We start from the raw sequence: 20,379 nt of genomic DNA on the forward strand, positions 1-20,379 counted from the left end.
AATGAGGTAAACAAGCGCTCGCAAAAAGACAGCAGATGACAGCAACCACAGAACTCACACGACAGGCCACTTACCTCATTTGCCTACAGAGTAGAGCCTTACTAGAAGCAAGGGAGGGAGAACAATATTTAAATGACGGTGGAAAAATTTTCCTCTAAAGATCTACAATAGTTAATCTACGCGTGTGAGACTGTATTTAAACAGAAGGTGTCCCATGTTTGGCAGCAAAAGGACACAGGCAATGTCGCGGGCCTCGTGTCGGCCGCACACTGGAGACCAAGCATGAACGCAAGCAGCCACAGAACAGGCGACAGGCTTTGGTGTGGCTCATCTAATTCTCTGGAGCGCTTTTTGCTCAGCTGAGGGCAATTTCTCCAATAAGTTCCTAAATAAAATATCTGTTCTCCCAGCACGGTAACTTGGGTCCAGCCATGACTGTGAGAGACGGAGGTGGAGAACGGTCCCTTAAGCGGCAAGCCCGGTGGTATAGCGGCTGGGCACTCTGCCTTAGGCCAACGGAACAAGCCAGCCATTCCTGGAGGCCAGCGCAGGACACCCTGCTTTTTTAGGGTGCGCTGACGAGATACCGGCCAGCCTGCCACGCTAATCCTGTAGCATCTCTACACCATTGTCTCAGATGGCCCTGCCATTTTGGAGAAACTGAGACTACACAGCCTAAGTGCCATCTAGTGGCAAGGCGCCTCCCAACGCTGCGGACAGGAACCGTGGTTCCAGCCTCAGTAATAGTGGGAGGGTTTAGAGATGAGCAAACAGATCCTGGAGAAAATACCACAGTTTCACAACCCAATTAGGTGTCTCAACCAAGGCGTGTGTTGACAAAGGAAGGAAAAAAAAAAATCTGCCTAAAGCACGTGACTTGTGTAATGGAAGACAGAGCCAGAGAAAGAACTGGGGCAGAATGGAAAACTTGGCGGGGCTGGGGCAGTTTGGTTTTTACAAGCTGAAAAGTGGTCAGTCCTCTCCCCAGCATTCACTGAGCAATCACAGGAGCCAAGCCCAGAGACAGTGGCTTTGACATAATGTGATAAACAAACACGGGCCCAAGCCCCATGAAACCTGCATCTTAGAGCATCCTTAAACAGAAAAGGCGGGGAGAGAGAGAGCTTGTGGGTTTGCAGCCCAGCTTGGGCACCTACAGCAAGCAGGTCACTCAACGCGCCTTCTGCACATTCCACAACATGAACAGAGGGCAAACCTGCACCATGTCTGTAACGTACAGCGTAGTTTCCCCACACTGCGATGTTCCACGTGACTTCAGAGAGTAACGATTAAATATTTAGAATAAATATTCTGATGGAGGTATGAACAATGGAACGGAGAGACTGGAAATACTGAATGCACGAGGCCGGCAACGCCAGCCGCTCTACGGGCACATCCAGCAGCACCGCGAGCGCCCACAGCCTACCTGAGAGGGCGAGCCTCCCTCTGCAGGGTCTTCGTTCTTTGCTCTCACAGTCCACATCGCTGTCAAGAGAAACACACATCAGTACCAACGAAGGTCTTTCTTAAAAAGAAGCGACGATTTCAAGTCTTTCGCAAACAGCTGAACTTTAAAATAAGTATACACCTATGAATACTGATAACTAATGTGGAGTATCTGCCTCAAAAGATGTTTAGTCGACAGCTAGCTAGCTTTCAGGGAGTTTATATAAACCGGTCAACTTACTAATAATGCGTACTTGGTGACACTCTGATGGTGGCTTTGCTGACCAACTCAACATATTGGACAGTATTGTTCCTGTCCCTGGGACTGCAATCACAAAGCCTACATTTCGAGTCTGTTGGCTGCACTGGCCTGAAGGAGTCAGGTGTTGCCCAAGTCAAGCCGTGGGCTGCTATCCCTGAAGATAAGAAAGCCCCATCTCACCTTTGGCTATAATTTATGGGCAGGTGGTATAATATCTCACATAATATCTCATTTCTCGTAAGTTCCAAACAACAAGCACACAGCAGATTAGTATGAGAGAACAGAAAGCAGAGAGGGAAACAGAAAACCTCTTTCAAGGACATTCTGAGATGTAAGACAACTTCTCTCCCAAAGTCAGGACTTCCTATCACTCAAAACAAAATGAGACACCATTCAAGCTGAAGAGGGCGCATTCCAGGCCAGCCTGTGCTACCTATGAAGACCCTGTCTCACACACAAAGCAAGGGAGGGCGAGATGGCTCAGTGGATAAAGGCGTTTGCAGGTAAACCTGGGGCCTGAGGTTGATCCCCGGAACCCACGTGATGCAAAGAAAGAACAGATGCTTGCCACATTATGATATAAAAATATTCTCAAGCTATAATATAAGTCCAATTAACCATAAAATTTTGCAGAATTAAATCTGTCTTTAAAAAAGGAGAAAACTCAAACATCGATTTTCTGAAGCCTCAGTCATTTTCAGTTTAAATACTCTCAAAAATGTTACTTTGGGTGCAACTCATCCAGATTAATCATGAAACTGCTAAGTAAGGCTGTTTGATTTAGTTAAAGATATGTATTCCTGAAAAGCTGCCACGGTCACACCAACTCTGAAAGCTGCAGTTAAGAGTCAACCTGAGCAAAGGGCACAGGTACAAACAGTGCACCTCCTCCAGGCAAACCAGGTCACAGCGCTATCTTGGGCTATCTTGGTTAAACCTGCACACGTTAATTTGTTTTTCAGAGCCGAGGACCAAACTTAGGGACCAGTGCTCTACTATTGAGTCACTTCCCAACCCCTAAATGCTAATTTAAGAGATAAACCCATAAAAGACAAACTCAACTTTTTTTTATAGTGTAGATCCAGAAATTGAGCAACAGAGGGCGCCAATCTGCCATTCTGTCGCTCAAAAATCAGTAAGAAAATGCTGGGTAAACACAGCTCGGCCTGTTTTTATGTTGTTACATACGGGGGCTTTAAACACCATTTCTTGTGCCAAAATTGGTGCTTTGTAACAATAACATAATGACAACAATATTTTACATTTTCTTAATGAAACAGTTACAGGATCCTAAGTGGTATTTGAAAGCATTTTATAAAAACCTCCACCTTTTATGCAAATAAAAACGAAAACACCCAGAAATACACAGCGCAGAATTTAAAGCCTAAAACTACAATGTATGATGATGGTGATAGATTCATGATGCCCTAGATTATACCCCAAGTGTGATACAATCAGTTTCTTTCCATAGACCCCCAAGCTGTGTAAAATTTAAGAAATAATTTCAGCAGAGTCTTTAAATACATGTTTCATTACAGAACTACTACAAGCGCTGATTTTTTTTTTTCTTACCATCTAGGCTTTTTCTTCTTTTAACTTACAGTACGTAAGCAATAAAGTCAGAGACTGGAGTGTGAAGACTGGCAATCACAGCCAGCTCACAGGGTTATTTCGGCACTATTAAAAACTCACAATTATGTTGAATGACACACATAATTAAATCCTATAAATGACTCTAATTAGCATTATTATTATTTTTTCTTACAATGCCAAATAAAGCATTTCAGATTTTTAAGTCGAGAAGAGATGGGATGGCCGGGGTGGGGGACGGAGGCTGAGGGAGGACAGTGTTAAAATGTGAGCTCCGTGAGCGTGGACGAGGGGGCTGTGGGATGAGTACCTCACCCAGCACAGTGCCCCACCAGGCCCTGGGCATCTGGGCCTGCTGCTGAGAAGGGCTGGAAGCATGGGCATCCCGGGAGTAGACCTGGAGTCAAGCTTTGGGCTTCAGCACCACTTCCCTCAGGGAGTGGCTGAGTGGCTGAGACTGCACCCACAGAGAGAGAAGGGCCGTATCTAGTCAGCTTCTGCAGCTGCTGAACCAACTGACAACCCTCATGTGTCTGTGGAATTCTTTAAAGTGTCGCACAAACCCGGGTGCCTGCTTTGTGAATACAGATGTTTGGGCTCCAGGGTTGAGCCGAGGCTCAGGGAGAAGACACACTGAGTCATTTGCTCACGGATCAGAGTCTAACTGACAGTTCCTGTGACAGTCATCTGAGACTCTCTACACAGCCCACTAGAGTCTTCATGTCAACAAGAAAGAAAACAGGGTCTCCTGTAACGCCCACCAGCAGCACAACCAGAAAATGGGCTGCCACAAATGCCACCGTCTTTGGAAGACATGAAAGCCAGCTCCTGGAGACCTCGTCCCACACACAGCTGGGTAACCATTAGCTGAAGTTACACTAGCCTGGAAGGAAAGAGAATGTGCATAGAAGGCTTGAGAAAGCTTGTAGAATACCGATACTAGACCCTGGGGGGCTGAAATGTACTCAGCTTCAACCATTCTTAATACTGTGGAGGAGATAGATGGGCGGTGGTGCACACCTTCAATCCCAACACTGGGGAGGCAGAGGCAGGTGGATCTCTGTGAGTTCCAGGACAGTCAAGGCTACACAGGGAAGCCCTGGCTCGGAAAACCAATATGTATATGGGAGGAGAGAGGCATGAAGTACAAGTTTGGCATAGAAATAGAAAGAATGCAGTTAACCTTAAGAACCCCAAGAAAAAAATCGTCATGTCCAAGAACCAGAAAACCAACCAATGTCCCCAAAGCAGCATTATTAAAGGTATGGTCCACTATTCCAAAAACAAATCGCCACTGAGTAAGAAACCACGGAAGCCCTTTTAGCAGCATCCCACTTAGACCACCAGGGTCTTGGCGCAGGGAAACGTCACTAAATCATGAAGGACAACAATAACAATCGCCAAAAAGAGACCCTCGCATCCATATGCAGCCACTGCAAAGTCAAGAGTCAGCTGATAATATCCTAGCAACCACATCTTCACAAAAGAGGGAAAAAAAAAACGCGAATGCAATACTCCAGCGTGAATTACATGCAGTTAAATAAGTCATCGCACATGCGGCAGAGGAGGTGGGTGAGGCTGCGAGAATCCAAATGCCAAACATTCAGATGGAATAAAGCAGAGGCAGATGCACGGTGAGAAGGATGAAGAACAGAACCGGAAGGAGTAAGGCCGGTTCTGGGATCAGCGTTGGAAAGCAAATTCTGGATTTAGCTGGCAAGAGAAAGAACCAAAAAAAGAAAAAAAAAAATTAATTGAGTGCTACGAGATCGCAAGGATGGCACAGGAGACACGGCCGGGGTCCAACGTGTCTGTAAGTGGAAAGAGTTCTAAAGAAAAAAAAATAAGATAAAATTAGCAGTTTATTTCCGGAAATGAAAATTTTCAGTAAATAAAAGAATTGTGTGTGTCCCTACCTAAGCCCAAGAGTCCACCTTACACACATTCAGCTTCAATGTTAAAAAACAAAACAAAAAGAAAAAACAAATAAACACTACTTTCAGTCTCCAGGCAAAAAAAGGCCAAGCTGTTTACAAAAGAAAAATAATTAAATATTAGTAAAAAAAAAAAATACCAAGACATGGAAGATTTTCAAGACTCAAGGGAAGAAATTACAGCCCGAAAGTTTGTAATCAGGGAAGCTGCCCTTTTAAGTAGCAACTCTAAGGGAAAACACTTGATTTATGCAAGAATGTGAAGAGGAGACAGAAAAGCCACTCAGGTGTGGCATTTGCTAGCCCGTGACAGCACTGGCCAGCACAATGGTCGAGGTCATTGGCCAGCACAATGAAAGGCAATGCATGTTATGCTGTGTAACAGACGAGACGACTGAAGTCCAGAGCTCAGGTGCAGATGGCCATCTTGATATATAAATATTATCCAGTTTACCAAAGTAGAAATAACACAATTCAAAATGCAGTGGAGAGGGCTGAGAGAAGTTGGTAGAGCACTCGAACACGCGTGAGGGCCTGAGCTTGTAACCCCAGCACTGGGGAGGTGGACGCAGTAGGTCTCTAGGGCTCACTGCCTAGCCCATTCTGGCCTAACAGGAAAGCCCCAGGTCAATGAGAGAGAGAGACCCTGTCTCAAAAAACCAAGGTGGAGAATGCCCAAGGAACAACAGCTGGGATTGACCTCTGGCTTCCAGCTGCACACTCATTAGCACACATGGAAACACACAAAAATAACAGAGAGAGCAAAGGGAAAACAGGACCGACTTAGTATCTTGACACAAATAATAAACAAAAAGAATTGCTTAAAGCAGAAAAAAGGAAGCCTGAAAACCCCCAACGATACAGGGTATCGCCACTGCTCTTGGTCACCCACCAGAACCTGACAGTAAGATCCTATTTCTAGAAACATCAGGCATGGATGAGTCAATTTGTTCCTGACCAAGCATCTTCCTAACCACCGGCTAGCTCTACAAGCTGCTGAGGGGTGGGGCTATGAACGATCTTAACCAGCTGTGAACTTGTGAGCTACAATTATGACTAGCGTAGGAAGCTATACCCATGGGTGCCACAGGGGCATGGATGTTATGGGGATGGATCCTATGGGGGTAACCGACTGCTTTCTACTGGATTTAATGTCTGCTCTGCAAGAGGAGAGTCATGCCTGGGACCGTATATCTGGCCAAGAATCCATTGTTCAGGAACTCAGGGCCCTGGTTGTGAACCTACTACTACTACTACTTTGCTAAATGGACATAGTATCTGAGAGAAGTTTCTTTTTGCAGTGGATGGTGGTGGTGAATGTAGTAATCACAAGTTAAAGTGCAGAGATTAAGTGTTTGCATTGTGCTCAACCATGGGATATATATCACAACCCCTCTCTCAAGACTCAGGGATCACCCAGAAACGGAGGGAGGAAAAGACCACTAGGGTCAGGCAGGACCAAAGCCAAACAGTGTCCTCTGGGCAAGACAGGACCCTGCACTCGTGACCTCATGGTAGCTGGTAGCCGTGGTTGCCTGCACAATGCTTGCATAAGACAAAGCCAGTCGACTTTCCAGCACAGAGTGGGTGGGCTTGTGAGACCTGCCCGAGCTCAGGAGCTGCCCTGCCGGCAAATGATGCTTCTGAGGGGAAAAGAATCAGTTTTTTTTCAGGGCGTGGCCATGTGAGCCAACAGTAGATGACCACACCCATGATGGCAAGGACAGCAAAAATGGACTCAGGTGGTTAGTAAAAACGGGCAAACCCAGAAGGTCCTGATGGAAGAATTTTAGCCAATGGGGACTGAAGGGAAAGCATCAAACAATCCCTGTTTGCAAACCTCTCTGCAATAAGCGATTTAAGCGAGGAGTAGAGATGGATGGTTAAGCCACTGACATGGAAGCTTGCGGGATAATATACTCACCCAGTCCCAGCGCTCAGACGTCACTTACAAAAGGCAGAGAGAGAAAAAGGAGACAAGAAGCCTACGTCAGCTCCATTTGAAAGAGGTTGCGTGAGGCCTTCAGGCACAGGCCTATAATCTAGCTGCTGGGAAGGCTGAGGCAGGATCCCCTGTTCAAGGTCCAGCTGGGCAACCCAGTGAGACCCTACCGCAAAATAAAGAGAATAAGAGCCGAGTAGGGGGCTTAGTAGTAGAGATCTTGCTTACCAAGTGCAAGGCCATAGGATCAATCCCACAGTGATAGAGAGTTTGCTTACCAAGTGCAAGGTCATAGGATCAATCCCACAGTGATAGAGAGTTTGCCTACCAAGTGCAAGGCCATAGGTTCAATCCCAGAGGACCCCACAGTCAACTTCCAGCTATAGTAAAGAAGAGATGGAGAAGGCTCCAGGACCACTTAAGGAAACGACCAGACAAGTGCAGAACGTAGGGTATTTATAAGTATTAGTGTCTAGACTCCTCAAAGCATTAACGAAGGGGAAATTTTAGAAAAGGGGGAATTAATAGAAACCAAAGGGATGTAACCAAGTGCACTGCGTGGAACTAAATTAAATTTTAGTGGGAAAAAGAAAACCCAGACAAACAAAAACGATCGACTATGAGGCGATCTTGAGCCACTGGATAAACGTGACCATAGAAAACTACTAACCCCGTGCATACAATCATATTCTGACTATGCGGAAGAAGGTTCTTAAAGACAGACGCATGCCAGACTGCTGAGGTGTGCATGCCCCACTTGCAAACCCCTTTCCAAATGCTTCAACAGAACACTGTGTTCACACGTACACGGAGAGAAGGCAGCGGAGGAGCAAACGTGCGTGCCACGAAATGAACGGGCGTTTATCTGCGAAAGAGTTCAAGACGAAGAAGTGGTTTTTCAAAAGGCGGAAGCAGGCAAACCGGGGGCCCTGTGAGCAGCAGGAGGCAGTGAGAGCCTCGGAACACGAAAGAAAACAAGGGGAAGCCACACGCTGCTAACTGCTGTCCCCGTGAACCCTAGTTTTCACTGTAAACTCAGGAGGGGGACCGGGCAAGTGGTTTCCTCCTCCCAAACTGCAGAGCGACGACTTTCTGCTCTCAGTTCTTCCAAACACCACTCGGGTAGACGGAAGTTAAGTCGGTGCTCACAGTGCAAGTGTTAAAAGCTTTAACAAAGTGCGGCAACTTGGTCGTTTGCACCAGCCCTCGGTGGCGGTTTACGATACAGACCATGAGAACATGGGAAGTGAAGACCCAGTGGTAAGCTCCAGAGGAACTCATTCACTCCAGTCATTCCAGGGGCTGGGGACACTGCTCAGTTCAGAGCATGTGCAGTTCGTGCAGAGGGTCTGAGTCTGGTTCCCAGCACCCACCGCTGGGTGCCTCACAACAGCCTGTAATTCCAGCTCCAGGGGATGACCTGGTACTGTTTTCTAGCATCAAGAGCACCTGTACTCATGTATATACACCACCTACACAGAATTAAAAATTAAGTAAACCTTAAAAAAAGTCATTTCCTGCCAGGTATGGGGGCACACCATATCTCTGCACGAGGGAGGCAGAGGCAGACGGGATGCTCAAGGCTAGTCTGGTCTACACAGCAGGTCATTACGCACTAAGGTCCCGACTTTAGGAAGCACACACAAAAGCTATTTCATTATTAGATACTAGATCACCGCTGTGTCTGTGCCTCCCTGTCTTAACTATTTGTCTTAAAATGTGGTTATTTCTGTTACTTAACTCAATCCTCTGCTTCCATGCAATCTCCCCAAACACTATTACATGGCAGATTCTTTTTGCTTAAAACAGTAAGAGGAACTTTTTAAAAAAGATACACGTTAAATCTTGCAATTACTTGACAGCTTTGAGAGGTAGGAAGAAGGCTGGTTTCAGGTGGAAGTGGGGTGCAGGTGGGGGGGATGGGGTGCAGGGCATACGGAGCCTTTGAAGTCCTCCGGTCCCTGGCCTAGCTCTGGGAGCACTATGCACCCTGGACAGGCTAAGAGTCCTGGTTTCCAGATCTCAGTGAAGACAGGCAGCCCAGGGCTTGGGGGCCAATCCCAAACCTGACCTAGTGTCTGGGTCGTCTGCCGGTAAATCCTACACAGATCAACCAAGTGCATCCCTTCTGTGTCCTCTGCAGCTCATCCTTCACTCTAAGCTTGCATTTGCTATTTCTTTTCAGGGAGCGGCTTTGTTCCTTCCTCCTCATGTGGTAGGACTGTTTTTCCTTCAGTCCACAATATCCAGTTCACATTAGATGTTCCTCAGACACACCACGGCCCTCAGATTCGATTCTGCTTTAACCTAGAGCAGTAGTTCTCAACCTGCGGGTTATTCTCCCCAAACCAGCAGAAAATGCAGATATTTAACTTTACAATTTCTATCAGTAGCAAAATGACAGTTATGAAGTCAGAGGTCAGCACAACATGAGGAACTGTATTAAAGGGTCACAGCATTGGGAAAGTTGGGAACCACTGCTCTAGAGTAACAATGTAATAATTTTTGACGTTTTATTGCAAGATTTTAGAAGAGTTAGACCAGCGTCCTTCTCATTAAAATGGTATATGTATATACATTTTTAAAGCTATTTTCTCTCCCTCAGAGACTAAACTAAGGAAGAGACATGGTATCTAAAGGGAACACGTTTGCGATGGATTCTTACTGAGAGACCCTGAAATCAAGCCTCTACTAACAGGGAGTTCACCCAAGGTCCAGGAAAGACCTGGCATTGTCTGTGGGATAGGAGACAAATGCACCAACTGTTCCACGAGGGCCATGTGGAGTGACAGAGACCTCAGGACCAGAAACTAACCAGCAAGCCCTGCTGGGAACTAATTGGCAACACTTCTGAGGATGCTACTCCCTTCCCCGGAACTTGCTTAGCATAGGAAGGGCTGTGCTCATCTGTTTGGGGTTCCTTCCACTTGCGCGCTTGTAATCTGTGGGCCCATTCAATTTATCTAAGTTGCTGCTAGTCTTTGAGTGTTTCTAAGCAATTAATTTTTGAAAAAAGAGTTATTTTTATTTTCAGGCATGGGTGTTTTGCATGCGCAGATGTATGTGCACCACAGATATGCCAGGAGCCCGAAGGAAGCCAGAAGAGGGCACAGCATCCCCTAGCACTCGAGTGACCGATGGCTGTGAGCAGCCACTAAAGCCACCTCTCTAGCACAGCAATTAGTTTCTTAAAGACAATTTTCTATGGATTTCACTCTCTCCATCTCTGCCTTTTTTTTTTAAAGATTTATTTATTTATTATGTATACAACATATGCCCACATGCCATAAGAGGGCACCAGACCCCATTACAGATGGTTGTGAGCCACCACGTGGTTGCTGGGAATTGAACTCAGGACCTCTGGAAGAGCAGCCAGTGCTCTTAACCTCTGAGCCATCTCTCCAGCCCCATCTCTGCCTTTCTTAAACCGTTCTTCACTTTCCCACACTGAACAAGGAACCGCTCCACGGAAGTGGCTGTTCAGTGAACGCGCTTGAGGCTCTCCCGTTCACACAACCCTTATGCCGGCTGGCACTTCCACGCTTGCCTTTAGAAGGCTTGGTGATCTGACATTTTTTTACGTCCACTTAAATGACACCGTGTCTGCTGTTCAAATACCAAACTACAGTAAAGTGTAGGTATACTTCAGCACTCACCATCTTCCAGTCTGACTTGCAATCTGTTCTTCTAACTTCCGGAGCTCCGCCGTGTACGCCTCTATCCGAGCATGGCACACCATGAGGTTCTTCACTGCACGTAAAACCTGGTCTTTTTTTGTACTCAGGGAGAGCAGCTTCCATATTCCTTCTCGCATGCGGATTTCTAGGTCTATTTTCTCTCGGATGCTGCAGTACTAAAATAGAGAATCGTTTGTATGAGGTAGTGACCGTCTAGAGCTGCATTTAAGACAGGCAATGGGGAGTGTACTAGACGTTCATTTATTTTCGTACCATTCCGAGAATAAAACAAGAGTTTTGACTTGTCACACTATAAAAATACAGCGACTTTAAAAAGTTATTTGCCAAATTCTTAAATTTCTTTCATTATAAGGAATTCTTTCCAACATACTGGCTAAACAAAACAGAAACAAAGCTGAGAAAAACAAAGCTACTATTAGCACCATTAGCATAATAGAGTTCTCAACATTCTTGTCTACCCAGAACCCTAAAATACGCTGTTATTTGGACACAAAATTTTGCACATGTTATTAATTAATATAATGTCACACTAGATTAGAATGGGTCTCAAATCTTAATAAGGTCATGTAAAGATACAGATTTAGGGAGAAGGCTAGGAAGACACAGACACACAAAAGCCACATAAAGACAGACACAGAATCCACATACAGACACATAGAAGCCACATACAGACACAGAGGCCACGTAAAGACACAGAAACAGAGGCTGTTGAGGAATATTATTTTCAGGTGTGTGACTTTTGTTTATGCTGCATTTGTTTAACTCTGTGAAGCTGTGTCACTGTGCCTAAAACACCTGATGGTCCTAATATAGAGATGAATGACCAATAATGAGGCAGGAGCAAGGATAGGCGGGGCTGGCAGAGTATAAATAGAAACAGGACGTCAGGGGCCAGGCACCCAGCCAGTTATGGAGTAAGATAGAAAGAAAGGTATACAGAAATAGAGAAAAGATAAAAGCCCAGAGGTAAAAGCTAGTCAGGATAATTTAAGTTAAAAAAAAAAAAAAAGCTGGCAAGAAACAAGCCAAACAAAGGCTGGGCATTCATAAGCAATAAACCTCCGTGTGTGATTTATTTGGGAGCTGGGTGATGAGTCCCTCAAAAAGCCAAAAGAGTAACACATCCCATGAGAGGGCACATCACAGACATACAGAAACATGACAAGAGGACACGCACACAGGGCTGGTCTTCTGAAGAGAGAAGGCCCTATGATGGCAGACACATGAGGATACCACGTGAAGACAGATGGAACACGGGAGGTTAGCGGCAGCAGCCAGAACCCGCTTTATGCCACAGTGCAAATGTAAATAAATGCTAGTTGGCGCCTCAAAACTCAGGTTTGCCTGTTAAACACAGCAACGAGAGAGCTGACGGAGCTGACAGAGGTCCTGAAAGCTGGCTACATCTGAGGACCAACTGAGGCACAGAGAAAGAGCCGTATTAAAGCACCCGACCCATGGTTCTCAACCCGTGAGTTGTGACCCCCTTCGGGGGGGAGGGGTCACATAACAGATATCCTGCATTAGATTTACATTAGGATTCTTAACAGTAGCAAAATCAGTTATGAAGTAGCAATGAAATAATTTTAATTTCATGGCTGGGGGTCACCACATGAGGGACTGTATTAAAAGGTTGCAGCATCAGGAAGGTTGAGAACCGCTGACCTAGTTAGTGCTTTAGTGGCTCAGATGGACAACTATTGTGGGACCCTCAAGTTCAGCCATCATAAAAATTGCAACAACCCCAAGGAACCAGCAGGGGGCCACAGCCCCACTACTTACTAGCCTGGACTCCCTGGCCGCCTCTGCCTGATCTAGGAGGAGAGCCTTTCGCTGCTCTGTCCTCAACAGTTGAAAAAGACTCAAATAATTACAGAGGCTTGGGAAAAAAAGAGATAAGAACTGTAAGGTCCAAACGACAGCTTATAGATGGGATTAAGCTAATGTTGACTAAGGAAATGAGGCACCTGGGACAGTTATGACTGGAATCTCATCCTTTACAGCAGTAGTTAGCCAACTAGGGCCCGGATGGTGCCCGTTTTTGTAAATAAAGTACTGAATCATACCAGCTCATCCTGGCTGTGGCTACTTCCCAACCACAGTGGCCGAGATGAGAAACTAAGAGTGTAGTCAGCGAAATGAACAATTTTACCATGTGGCCTTTGATCCACTCCAGTGGAAATACCCTATAGACGAGGACCCTATCTTCTTTCCCAGGGCTCCTCCATCAGACAGAAGAGGAATGGCACACAGGGTGGACTCGCCGCTCAGTGCATGCACACGTCGGCTTTGAACACTCTCAGTTAACAGCGTCCCCGACGGCAGCAAGTCTGTGTTTCCCATACAACTTGTTAGCACACACACAGTCTACAAGGAAACCTCTGATCAACAAGTCATGGTTTACAGCACCAAAGATCAGCCTCTACTGAATAGGTGCACGTGGTACCGCTGGGGAGACACTGACGTCTGGGGCAACCCAGTGGGAAGACAGACTGTGGAAGGAGGGCCATCCACTGAGCAAACAGAGATGCTGACTGTCCTCCAAGAGGACCGAAGAACTAAAACCATCACCTATCACTGTCTGGGCCCAGGCAGAGTAAAGGATGACTGCGGCCAATGAGAAAGGATGCTCTGTGTGCACCCTGCTGGAGTGCGGGGAAGCAGGTCCAAGAAGAATGAGTTAGTCCTCCTCTTCCTCTGGGTTCCGTTTTCTGAATAAGAGCCTGCATGGAATCAGGTCAGACAGACAGACACATCACTGTCCTGATACGATAAGTAGTTAAAGTTAGCCGCTAAGAAGGAATGGACAGAGCAAAGCAAAAACACGAAATAGTTGGACCCTTTAAAAAGTAGAAGATGAGGGCTGGAAAGATGGCTCAGCGGTTAGGATGCCTGCCTGCTTGCAGTTCAGAGGCTATGAGCTCCAATTCCCAGAGTCCACAACGTGCAGCTCACAACCACCTATGACTCCAGCTCCAGGGGATCCAGACCTCCCAGGTCTCCTGGCCTCCCAGGTACCCCCACACACATGTGCATACACACACACACACACATAAAAAATAAATCTTTAAGATGCATGAAAGTAGAATTGGGGAAAGAGGGAGATGGCTCACTGTGCAAGCATGGGGACCTGAGTTCACCCACAGAAAGCTGTGCTCCTGCAAGCCCAGGGATGGGGAGGGGAAGACATAGATCCCAGGCTTACTGGCAGTCAGTCTAGCAGAAAATGGAAACTTCTAGGTTCAATAAATATTCCTGCTCTCTCTCTCTCACACACACACACACACACACACACAGAGAGAGAGAGAGAGAGAGAGAGAGAGAGAGAGAGAGAGAGAGAGAGAGAGAGAGAGAGAGAGAGAGGAAGAGAGAGGGAGGGAGAAAGAGGGGGAGAGAGAGGGGGGAGCAAGCGCACCAGGCATAGTGGCACACACCTTTCATCTCCACCCAGATGTGGCAGAGGCAAGCAGATCTGTGATTTCAGGCGAGCTGAGCCTCCTCTACATAAGAGTTTCAGGCCAATCAGGGCCTACATGGTGAAAACTTGTCTCAAAAACAAACAATAAAAAAAATAAAAAAACAACAACAAACATAAACCAGTGGCGCGCCATAAAGGAACGCGCCAATGCTGACTCTGGCCTCCACGTGTATGTGCCCAGACAAGCATTAACTTGACACACATGTGCACACAGAAATCAGAGCTAGAGCAGCCGTGTGCTGCCTCTCTAGAAGGCCCGGGGCCCTGAACTTGATCTCTAACACCACAGAAAAATTATAAAGCAGGTGATCAGGATCACAGAAGAGAGACATCTGAAAAGGCTTTAAGAGCCAGAACAGCAAAGAGACAGACATAGGCCTTATTGTTTGAAAGCAGGGATGGAGCGCTTGGTAAAAAGGGAGAAACAATCCATAAGTAATTCTGACTGAAATCACTGCCTACCTCCTACCCTGTAACTATGCCCTGCTGGCAAAGAGACCAAGGGGGCGGTAAAGAAAATTATGCTGGAGAGGATGTGGGGTAAAGGGAACACTCCTGGTGGGAGTGCAAGCTGGTACAGCCCCTTTGGACATCAGTATGGCAATTTCTCGGAAAATTAGAAAACCACCTACTTCGAGGCACAACAATACCACTTTTGGGTATATACCCAAAGGATGCTCAATCGTGCCACAAGGACATGTGCTCAACTATGTTCACAGCAGCATTGTTTGTCATAGCCAGAACCTGGAAACAACCTAAATGCCCCTTGACTGAAGAATGGGTAAAGAAAACGTGGTACACAATAAAGCACTACACAGCAGAAAAGAATGACATCTTGAAATTTGTGGGCAAATGGGTGTATCTAGAAAATATCATATTGAGTGATATAACCCAGACCCAGAAAGACAAATATAATATGCACTCATTTGTAAGTGGCTTTTAGACATAAAGCAAAGAAAAACCAGCCTACAACTTACAATCCCTGTGAATCTAAACAAAGAGGACCCTAAGAGAAACATACATGGATCTAATCTACATGGGAAGTAGAAAAAGACAAGATCTCCTGAGTAAATTGGGAGCATGGGGATCAAGGGAGAGGGTACAAAGTAAGGGGGTAGGAAGGGAGGGGAACGGAGAAAAACATAGTTCAATAAAAACAATAAAAAATATTCTCGGCTACACTAAGTAAAAAAGATTTGAACACATTTTACATGGCTAAAAAAAAAAAAACTCTGAATTTGTTTGCAACTCAGTGTCTTCCCCTTTCCCTAGTATTTGTGCAAGAATCCACGTTTAAACTTCTATCTTCCTGTAAAGCTAAGAGAGTGCCATTTGAGCATCCATCCCGCCGCCCCCCCCATTTGACGCACGCCCACACCTGTGAGAGGAGAGCCTTGCGAGCATTATATGCACAGCTGTGCGGGACGCGGGGGCGCTAATAGCAACCCGAGCACCCGTTCTCGGGCTATCACCTCGGCTTTGCAAGCCTCGGGAGGACCGGCAGGTGAGAAAGGCCCCAGTGTCCTTCTCCAGCCCCGGCCTGTCTCCTCCTTGGGTGCAGCCTACAGGCGTGCAAACCCACGGTGCACGCTCGGCTCCCGAGCTCTCACCAGGCTGCAGCTTGCCAGTCTCCCGACCTCGCTCACCTGCTGTGCAGGGAGGCTCCTCAGCAGCCGCCCCTCCATCTCCGTGCAAGTCGGGGACAATTTGAAAAGCGCGCCCCGAGCTGCAGCAGCCGAGCGCACCAACCGCCCGGCCGTACCAAGTCCGGGCTGAGGGGGAAACCCAGCCCACGACGCCGCGCAAGCGCACTAGGGGCGCTGAGGCCAGGGCCGCCAGAACACGAAGGAGACCCAAGGGCTCTGAACAGACCCCTCGGCAACAACCGGCTTTAAGCGCGGGCGGGGCCTAGGAGTGTGGTGGGCGGGGTCTGAACTGCGTGCCGGCCTGGATGGGCGGGGCTTGAAGGAAGAGTGCGTGCTTGGGTGGGCTGGACAGGCGCGCAGGGGGGCGGGGTGAGGTTCCTGTGGAGGCTTTCCCTGTAGGTCTGAGGTAAGTTTTCTCCAGCATCTTTAAATGAATGATTGTCCCATGGTCTGGCTTCAAACATGTCTTCACGCAGAGATATGCTCTTAGTACGGCTGGGGAGACACAGTACAGCAGACATTTTTGTGAGCTCTGTCCCTGGGTTTTTTCGTTTCCAAAGTGGCAGCAAACAGCAGTATCCAGAAGCCTGGTTTTTTGGCACAGTCTTTCCTAAAAACAGAGGACGGGGAGTTGCTGAAGGATTGAACTAGGGGGCCTCAAGCATGGCAGGTCTACCACTGAACTGTCCAGCTCAAACACTAATTTTAATTGAAGGGTGTACACACCCTTGTAAAGGGTTTAAAATCATCCCTTAGCTTATCGTGTGCAGGAAATGTTTAGGGCTTTGGGCATTTTCCTCCTGAGACAAGACTCTGCCAAATCAGCCCTCCTACCTCACCTCATAAATGGTCTTGGGCACTCTTCCCTCTGTGTACAGCCGGACTCTGTATGTTTATTTACCTAGAACTTCCCCTATTGGGTTTGTTGTCCTAGTGTTCCACCTATGTTAATCTTTTGTGGACTTTAAATCATATGGTCCTCTTCCTCACAAGCCTCTTTGTTAAAGCAAATTGGAAGATGTACGGCTTAAAAATAAAGCATGGACCAGTGAGATGCTCAGCAAGTAAAGGTGCCTCATGCCAAATCTTCTGACCTGAGTTCGAAACCCCAGGATTCATATAGTGTATAGTGGAAGGTACACACACACACACACACACACACACACCTTCCTCTCAAGTGGATAATTGCCTACTTGAGGTCCTCAGGACTAGGTGATTCCAGAAGCTTCCCAGTTAGGAAGGTGTGGCTCTCATATTAGCAGCCTGCAATGACCCACAGTTGTCAAGTATGTGAAACTCAAAATTACCAACACTCAACTCACCCAGTTCCCTCTGAACACAGGCCTGAATTCCACTGTCATGAGGTGCCCCTTGCCCTAGCGTTCAGCTCCCTTGTGGCACCACTTTGGGGTGTAATTATCCCCAACGACCGTGAGCTGCAGGAGCCAGGCATAATACCTGACTCACAAAAGAAGCAAACACAGAGAACATCTTCAGGCACACGCCAGCGTTTGCTGGGTAACACATACAACTCTCAGACATGGATCAAAATACGTGCCAAAGGCAGCACCTTGGGAGAAACAAAAAGATGACCAGTTTCAAACTGAACACTGGTGTGTTTGTGGATGAGTACTGTAGGTGTGATAATCCTAGGAAGAAGTCTAGAGAAGGCCATGTTTAGAACTTGCAGTAGACTATGGATAGTGGCTGTTGAAGACCTTTCTCTTTGTAGACGAGATGAAGTGGGCCTATCCCCTTCTTAGTCATCTAGGGATGTGTCCCGGAAGTGCTTAAGGGCTTACCCTCTAGCTGGTGATTAGAGTAGCTTAGAATAGGATTTCTGTTTCCTTATTTATCCCCAGGTCCTTTCTGGTTACTGCTAGCTTCATCAAACATAGTTCTCTTTGATGTCTGCAATACATACAAAAATAGAACCAGTCTTCGAAACACCAGAAGGTTAAAGAGTGGTGGCTGAGGATGTGCCCTAGTTGGCAAGATGCTTGCCTAGCCTGGACAAGGTCCCGAGTTCATTCCCCAGCACACCGTAAACTGGGCATGGTGATACATGTGGGTCACCCTTGTACTCCAGAGGTAGGGGCAAGACAATCAAAAGTCTCAAGTTATCGTCGGCTACAAAGTGAGTTGAAGCTAGTGTGGGTTACAAGAGATGCTGTCAAAAATAAAAGAGTATACAAGAAGTAGTCGTATTAACTTGAGAATTTATTTATCTAGCAATGTATTCATTTTACACCTAGAAGAAAATAATAAGTACTTTTTTTTTCTATTTGAGAGCTAAATTGAGGCATCCTTCAACTCTCTTTCTTCTGGCTCCCCCAGAGATGTTAGATACCCACCCACCTTCCCAGGTTTGTTTCAGCTGGAGGTTGAATAATGGGATCATTTCAGTACTAATTACAATATGGACATTATTTATATGAACTACAACAAATGGAGGTTAATTCATAATTAAATGGAAAGTGATAGAAACAAAGCGATCAAATAAGACAGTAAGTGGTGTTAAAAGTATATTTTCCTATATTATTCTTCTTAACTTTCGCTGCCCTGGAACTCGCTGATACACCTCTGCCTATGCCTCTAGAGTGCTGGGATTCAAACACGTCCCCCTGCTCCCAGACCCATTGCTTTTTTAAAGAAATATAGTTTATTATAGAACAGGCAACTCTTGCTAATCTTTATTTTATTCAAGACCTTCAAAAAAATTTCTAATTTGAAAATTATCTTGGAGAGTTAGTGAGATAGCCTGACAGTAAAGGAGCTGGTTGCCAAGCCTGAAAACCCAAGTCTATTCCCTAAGACCTACACCACACGAGGACAGATCTGACTCCCATAAGTTGTCCTCCGACCACACACAGGTTGCTGCTTACAAACATCCACCTTATCCTCACAATCAAGAAGCTAACTAACTAATAAATAAAAAATAAATACTTTTTTAGATTTAGAGAAAATTGTCTATAATTCAAATAATGAAATTAAAATAAAATGTAAAGAGGAGAGATGTGTGTTTGTATTATGTACAAAAGAGAAGGAAAGTGGAAGGAGGGAGAAGAAGGAAGAGAGGAGAAGAAATGATGGGAGAGAGAGAGAGAGAGGTAACGATGCTAAGCAGGTTCTTTGATCCTACTGCACGTATTGGCTTTGTGGGAGCCTAGGCAGTTTGAATGCTCACCTTACTAGACCTGGATGGAGGTGGGTGGTCCTTGGACTTCCCACAGGGCAGGGAACCCTGATTGGTCTTGGGTGGGGGACTTGATTGGGGGGGGGAGGGAAATGGGAGGCGGCGGTGGGGAAATGACAGAAATCTTTAATAAATAAATAAATAGATAAATAAATAAATAAATAAATACGAAAAAACTCATAATCTACAAACAGCGGAAGCATCATCTAATCTTACAAAGGATACAGGATGCTGAGTCTGAGGACTTAGCCCTGTAGTTCTGGGAAGACTGCTCAGTTTCCTTACCTGTAAAACAGAACTGCTAATAGCTAGCTTGTCTTTAAAGTTGACACAGTGACAGCCAGTTGAGATAAGGTTTCGAAAGTACCCTACAACTGTCTCACTCTACAAACACAGGTTATGACTCATAAAGGAAGGACACACCAGGGCCTCAAGTCAACCATTTTAGACCCAAAGAACTCTAAGAGTGGATTAGGAAAAAACATATATATTTAGAAATATTCAACATATATCACCTACCACTGACAATATTGAGAATATGTGTGAAGGAGGTGGGGATGGGGGATAGGCCTGCCTATCAATCAGCTCTTCTGAAAGCTAAGGAAGGATTAAAAGTCTGAAGCCACCTGGACAATTTAGCCAACTGGTCAAATTAAAAAGAAAGGGGCTGAGGATATTAGCTCAGTGGCAAAGTACCCAAGAAACATAAGACCCTTAGTTCTATCCCCAGTACTGAAAATCAATACAGTCACAAAAATCCAGCTGGAAAATACCCAAAATGTGTGTCAGACATAGAGCATTGAATCCATACATAAAATAAAATATAAGTATTACTTATGTCTATTATTAGTCTATCAACTGCAGATGAAAGATTGAGGTGGATAAGATTTTACAGTTAGTAAGTTGATCAATATTAATTCAATAATGCTAAGGTTTGGAAGGTAGGAATCTGTCAATACGATACATTGGCAGAGACAATGTAAATGTGCCTAATCACTTGAGGGAGAAAGTAAAAATATAAAGTCAAAAATATGTGTGTGTCTATATATAAATTCTTCACCCATAGGTATATATCCTTTTCTTTTAAAATATACTTGCAAATCCATACTGGCAACATTGTGCTTGTAATAGAAAGATACCAAAATAACACAAGTGTTTATTTCAGGAGTGTGAATAAATTACAGCAC

The 20,379-nt window shown here is 45.7% G+C and overlaps 2 protein-coding genes across 3 annotated transcripts in view; one reads left to right on the top strand and one right to left on the bottom strand.

The window, feature by feature from the left end:
* Cdk1 (cyclin dependent kinase 1) overlaps nucleotides 1-13,445 on the top strand; it is a 1,182,536-nt gene extending 1,169,091 nt beyond the window's left edge. The window contains exon 9 of the transcript XR_007591216.1: nucleotides 13,434-13,445. The gene's annotated coding sequence lies outside the window, so the exon portion shown is untranslated. The remainder of the gene's footprint in view (nucleotides 1-13,433) is intronic.
* Rtkn2 (rhotekin 2) overlaps nucleotides 1-16,197 on the bottom strand; it is a 64,055-nt gene extending 47,858 nt beyond the window's left edge. For both annotated transcript variants that reach the window (XM_050139475.1, XM_050139465.1), the window contains exons 1-3: nucleotides 15,997-16,197; nucleotides 10,831-11,027; nucleotides 1,427-1,485 (exon numbers count right to left, since the gene is read on the bottom strand). In XM_050139475.1, the coding sequence (XP_049995432.1) occupies nucleotides 1,427-1,485; nucleotides 10,831-11,027; nucleotides 15,997-16,035 (295 nt within the window). In that variant the 5' untranslated portion in view covers nucleotides 16,036-16,197. The remainder of the gene's footprint in view (nucleotides 1-1,426; nucleotides 1,486-10,830; nucleotides 11,028-15,996) is intronic.
* Nucleotides 16,198-20,379: the final 4,182 nt, after the last annotated feature.

This window comes from Alexandromys fortis, unplaced genomic scaffold (genome assembly GCF_014885135.2).
Source record: "Alexandromys fortis isolate MF-2015 unplaced genomic scaffold, M_Fortis_MF-2015_v1.1 scaffold_9, whole genome shotgun sequence".
NCBI classification, from domain to species: domain Eukaryota; kingdom Metazoa; phylum Chordata; class Mammalia; order Rodentia; family Cricetidae; genus Alexandromys; species Alexandromys fortis.